The sequence below is a fragment of the Erithacus rubecula genome (genome assembly GCF_903797595.1).
Source record: "Erithacus rubecula genome assembly, chromosome: 9".
Lineage (NCBI taxonomy): Eukaryota > Metazoa > Chordata > Aves > Passeriformes > Muscicapidae > Erithacus > Erithacus rubecula.
In genome coordinates, this window is record NC_136660.1 from 15,967,038 (window position 1) to 15,972,524 (window position 5,487).

Sequence of the window (5,487 nt, forward strand, 5' to 3'; positions counted from 1 at the left end):
TTCCACAACAATATGAAATGTCTCACCCAGGCAAATGTTCGCCTGTTTGAAGAGGCAGCAGTTAAGCAGATTATTTGTGTGCAGGTGCAGTGATGTCTGCATGAGGAAAACCCCTCCCAAGTCTGTGAGCTTTGTAGGGTGCAGCTGCTGCACACGTGCAAAGACATGACACTTGGGAGAGACACCAAGATGAGTGAAGTGACCAGAGGGTGCAATGAGATATGCTGCATTCAGGGCATTTTGGCTGTTCTAGAGCTATTTTCAGCTGCAGGAACTGAAGTGGGAGATTACCAGAACCCATCTAGCCTCCAGCAGCAGCCAGATGCTTCCGTCTGCAGTGAAGAAGACACAGCAGATAACCGCAGCCAGTGTAAGGGAATTTCTACCTGCTGCTGGTGTCAGTGCTGGAATCACCTTGCCCATTTGCTGAGGACTAGCTGGGCTGGATGGGGAACAGGAGCACCTCCCGCTCAGCCTTACCCAGCGCAGGCAGTGGGAGGCTCCGGTTCCCCTTGGGACCGGGCGGGTCCCGGTCCCGCCCCCCGCCGCGATGTGATGTTGGGGCGGAGCGCATTCCCGGGACTATATCTGCTGGTGAAGCGTGCGGGACTGACTCGTTTCGGGTCGCTCCCGGGGATGCTGAATATGGAAGAGAGCGTTGACCCGTCGGAACTGCAGCCGCTGGGGGAGTATGACTTCGAGAAGAACTTCAATCACCTGGCAGCCAAGAAATGGATGGAGGAGAATTGGTGAGAGGAGAGGAGGTTGCGAACCTGGTGAATTCCAGAGCCTGGGTAACCCTATCGGGTTGTGCTGCTTTTAGCAGAACGGGTGTGCCGATCTTCAGTTCCAAGGAGGAGAAGGTCGGGGGTCTCTGGTTGCATACCTGAGGCTGTGGAGGATGGGATGCAGCAGGACATGTGGCAGAGCAAACAGTGGTCCAGGTGGTGCTGCAGCTGGTAGGGAGATGCTGACATGGCAAGAGGGCAAAGAGCACTCACGGATGGCCACTGCAGCTCTTGCACTGGCAAATTGGGCAGTCAGCCCTGCCATGCTGCACTAAAGCCTTGGAAAATGTGGGATGTAACACAAGGCACTTCAGGCTCTAGCTTACATGAAACTGGCCTTTTTAGACATCCTGTACATCCTCTGCCTGTAGAGTCTCATGTGTAAAGGGATAAAATGCATTGATGTGTTTGCTTTGGATCCTGCTCACAGGCTATCAGAACCTGCCTCATCCCAGCAAGGTCTTGTAGAAATCTCCATGATGTAGCAATTCGCTTTGCTTTTTGCAGTCCCCAGGGTTCTTGTTTGCTCACTGTCAGGGCAAGCTTTCTTGTGACCAAACCCAATATTAACATGAGAATGGGAGATCTTTTGTTTCTTGGTGAGAGTACTTTGCCAGGGCTACAAAATCTGGCTAAAAATAGGTCAGTCCTTTCCTGACTGTTCCCTCTTCTTTACTTGCAGGCAAAAGTCTTTTATTTTTTGTATTATTTATTTCATCCTGATCTTCGGAATCCAGCATTTCATGAAGGAACGGAGACCCTTCAATCTGCGTGCACCTCTGGTCCTGTGGTCCTTCAGCCTGACTTTGTTCAGGTAAGAGCCTTTGCTAAATCTAGAGACAGCTGTAGGTCTTCCCTCAGAACTGGATTGATGGAAAGTTCTGGTTATCCACTGCATCACTAGAGAAATAAATTAGTTTTCCTCTTGAAGGCCCTTTCTAACTAGGGGAGTGACCTGCTTATAGAAGTCATTTATTTCTCACCAGAAATACTCCAGCAACTCTACTGAGTTACAAAAGTATTGCTGGAGAGAGTGCTTGGAAATCATTAGTGGGTAGATTTGAAGCCTACAAGAGCGGACATCTTTCCTCATTCAAAGAAGTTTCAAGTTTGCAAATTGCAAGTTTGATTTGAGGTCTATTTCTCTTTAAAATTTAGATTTATTTCTATTCCCTTGCCTCCCCCTCCCCTCCCATTTTCCTAATCCCATTGTGGAGGAGGTGGGGGGAAATTCTGATACACTCACAGAAGCACAAAACATTAATCTAAAATGTGTTTTCAAACTGTGTAGTCTTATGGTAAAGGTTTCCTGTAGTGGCCATGAAAATGTTTCAGCCCATGCTCTGTATTTAAACAAGCAGATGTCCATTTTAGAAAATTCCACTAATCTCCACAACTATTTCTGTCTGTTTGGTGGGACAGAGAAAAACTAGATTACTGCCTCTGTAATTCCTATTGACTTTGACAAGGTCAAAGGGACACTGTTTGTCCTCTGTCAGGGCAGGGTATGGCATTGGTCTGTAAAATCACATGTTGTGGGAGAGGAGAGGTCAAGAGACAGTTGTTCATGGTCTGTTCAGAGACAAGCTTGTGTGAATGAAACATGTAGGCTGATAACAAAGAAAAAGTAGTATTTCTTCCCATAAGCTGTAGGAGTTGCCTGCCACAGGAGGTTATAAGTGCTCCCTGGGCCTGTCCTGTGGGCCCATGTCAAAAGGTGGGACATCAGGAAAATTGTCCTCCCTTTCTCATCAGGTGGGGCAGCTTTTGCTCAAGTGCTTCTTCAGGCAGTGGAAATAGAGGGTGTAATGAGGGAATACTCTTTGATGCTGCTTTGTCTTGCAGGAATAGATTTTAAATCCTGGCTAAAACTCGTAGGAAGTCTAAGAAGGCAGAAGTTTGATTAAATATCTCCAAGATTGCCCTGAGGATCAAGATGGAGTCAACTAAACATGCATGGATGCAGGGCTGTCAGAGGGTATGTCGAGGCCCTGGGAACAGTGTTCAGCTCTCCTCTGGTTTTCTTGCAGTATCATTGCAGCCTGGCGGATCTGGAAGCAGATGGCCTTCCTCCTCCTCAACAAGGGATTTAAGCAATCAGTGTGTAGTAAATCTTTCTTTGTCCACCCTGTTTCCAAGCTGTGGATCTATCTATTTGCACTGAGCAAACTTGTCGAAATGGGTGAGTCTGAAACTTCTCATCCTGTGTGTTTATAACTGCTTTGCTTTTACAAGCAGATTTTCTTTTACAGGTCTCTTTCCAAATGTTACTTGGAAAAAAGGGTTGCTTAGCCTTGCATGTGTAACTCATTTTCTTACTCCCTATTGCTCAACTTGGATGATATGCTTGCTCTCCAGGGGCTTGCAGCCTGATGTTACTGCTGTAGTTTGATCCCCAGGCCAGTGCCTCGACTAGGAAGTTCTGCAATGGAATGACAGTGGTGAGGGGACAGCTGACAGGCAGGGAGGACTGGGCTTTCCACACAGTTTTCATAAAAGAGAAGTAAAAGAAGAGCCTATTGGAAATGCAGTGCAGGTAGATCTGGGAAAGCAAGCCTGGAGCAAGGGGGTCTTACACTACAAACATGCCAGAAGGTAGGATGCTTAAATTATGTTTTTCAATACAGATTATTTCAACAGAAACCTAGGTTTTGGTAGGATCAAACCACATAATGGCTTCAGCATTGAAGCTTGCTTGGTTCTGTTTCATGTGAATAACTTGTGCAACTGCTGTGCTTTCACCTGACTAATGATACATCTCTCCCCCAACCCCAGGTGACACTCTGTTCATTGTTCTCCGGAAAAAGAAGCTCATCTTCCTCCACTGGTACCACCACCTTCTCACAATGATTATATCCTGGTATAGCTATAAGATTATGGCGAGTGGTCTGGCGTGGAACGCAGCCTTGAATCTCAGTATCCATTCTGTGGTGTACTTCTACTACACTGTGACAGCCATGGGCTTCCGGGTACCCAAACCCATCATGATGGCAATCACCACTTCACAGATTGTGCAGATGGCAGTATTTGTAATACTTAACATCTTTCTCTTCTTTTGGAGGAATGATAAGGGCTGCCATATGAACTGGCCAATGCTTCTCACTCCATTTGTCTTGTATACCACTTTATTGGCTCTCTTCTACAACTTCTTCAGGGAGACTTACCTGAGAAGTGCCCAGAAATCAAAGTGGAATTAAAACCAAGGGATGGAAGAAGAGATTGGGATGGAAGTGGGGAGAGAGGGAGAGGGAAAGGGAAAGGGGAAACTTTTAGCTTCTGTCTGGAAGCCTAATGCCTGATGGGATGGATATGATGGGGTTTAGGAAGAGATCACTGTGGGTAACAACCTTCAGAGTAACTTGCACATTGGCCTTTGGTGTTCCTGCCTTACAGTAGATGGTATGCCAGAGTGAGGTGCAGGTTGTGGCAGGCTGGTGACAGGAGAAAGGGGAAGAGGCTGGAGGCTGGAAACCTTGGGGTTGCAGTTCTACTTTTCCTTCTTCTTTACATCACTTGGGTTTGCCTTGTGCCTCACTTCCTTTCTGGGGACTGATAGAATCCTGTATGCACCAAGACTCTCCTTGGAAAAAATGTAGGGAAATTCCTCTCAAAGCAGCACTGTCCTGTCCATGGTCCCCAGTTTTGGGGAAAAGCAGAGCCCAAACCTGCTGCTACTTTGTAGGGAAACCCTAATCGATTACTTAAGGGGAACAGCACTGAAATGGAAAATTCCTGCTGTTTTTAAGGTTATGTAGGGAGAGGATCTGCCTGGGCTCTCTCTTCTCCTCTGTGATGTAAGGAACTGAATCCCATGAACTTTAATGGCTGTTACCTGTGGTGTGTCTCTTGTGCAATATTAAACAATCTATTTAACTCGACTAGCTACTGCCTCAAACCCTAAAACATGAGCAGGGTCCAGCTCTGTCCTGCAGAGTGTGTCAGGCATTGCCAATGGTCCCAGCCCATGGCCAATCTCATGGGCTGGGGACAGAAGTGTTCCAGAGTCAACTCATCCATCTCTGGATGTGTCTACCACTGGGTGATGTGTTAAAACAACTAATAAATACTGTAATGTATGGATGGGTTGATTGATTGATTCCTTCAATGCCTTTTTCATACTTACCTTTATACAGAACTGTGAGAGGAATGCTGCCTTCTCTACCTCGATACAGTGTCTTCCTGAGGGTTAGTGATGTGTCCAGCAGGCTGTCCCTCTGTGCTTACCCCTTCTGCAGTCAGCAGCTGGTCGTACTGCCTGAGTGCCTTAGCTCACTACCCAGGAGCTAGAAGTGAGATAGAGATATTAAAAAAATCAGGCTGTTGTTTCACCATCTGAAAAGAGCATGTCACTGAGCTTCATAAAGCCAAGATGTGCCTCAGAGCCTGAGTCTGAGGGCCTGAGCCTCTGGGTGGATGTTGGCTCCTACCTGGTGAATGAGATTTGGCTTTTCAAGGCAGTGGACTGCACTTTCAGTGCTGGGGGATGGCAGCAGCCTGTGCCCTGTCCAGCCTTCTCTGACCAGGGCTCCTGCTCTGAACTTGGCAGCATGTTGGGTAGTAGTGTAACAGCACCTTCCCCAGCTGTGGGAAAAGCAGGAGCAGTCAGCTTCCTGAAGTATTGGGGAATAGGAATAAACTAGCTTCCACCTTTAGAAGGTCTCTTTAGAGAGGGGAAGATGGACATATGGGAGTAATGGGG

The 5,487-nt window shown here is 47.1% G+C and overlaps 1 protein-coding gene across 1 annotated transcript; it reads left to right on the forward strand.

The window, feature by feature from the left end:
• The first annotated feature begins 376 nt into the window (after window positions 1-376).
• On the forward strand, window positions 377-4,868 carry ELOVL3 (ELOVL fatty acid elongase 3). The gene is made up of 4 exons (XM_079312021.1): window positions 377-749; window positions 1,471-1,602; window positions 2,819-2,970; window positions 3,564-4,868. Exons 1-4 carry the CDS (start codon window positions 556-558, stop codon window positions 3,983-3,985), a joined length of 900 nt encoding a protein of 299 aa, XP_079168147.1. The 5' UTR covers window positions 377-555; the 3' UTR covers window positions 3,986-4,868.
• The last annotated feature ends 619 nt before the right edge of the window (window positions 4,869-5,487 follow it).

Bases quoted from the DNA above. Each gene is read 5' to 3' on its own strand.
- ELOVL3 (XM_079312021.1), top strand. From the start codon at position 556: ATGTTGGGGCGGAGCGCATTCCCGGGACTATATCTGCTGGTGAAGCGT. The intron at 1,603-2,818 runs GTAAGAGCCTTT...GTTTTCTTGCAG, and splicing joins TTCAGCCTGACTTTGTTCAG to TATCATTGCAGCCTGGCGGA. The intron at 2,971-3,563 runs GTGAGTCTGAAA...CCCCAACCCCAG, and splicing joins GAGCAAACTTGTCGAAATGG to GTGACACTCTGTTCATTGTT.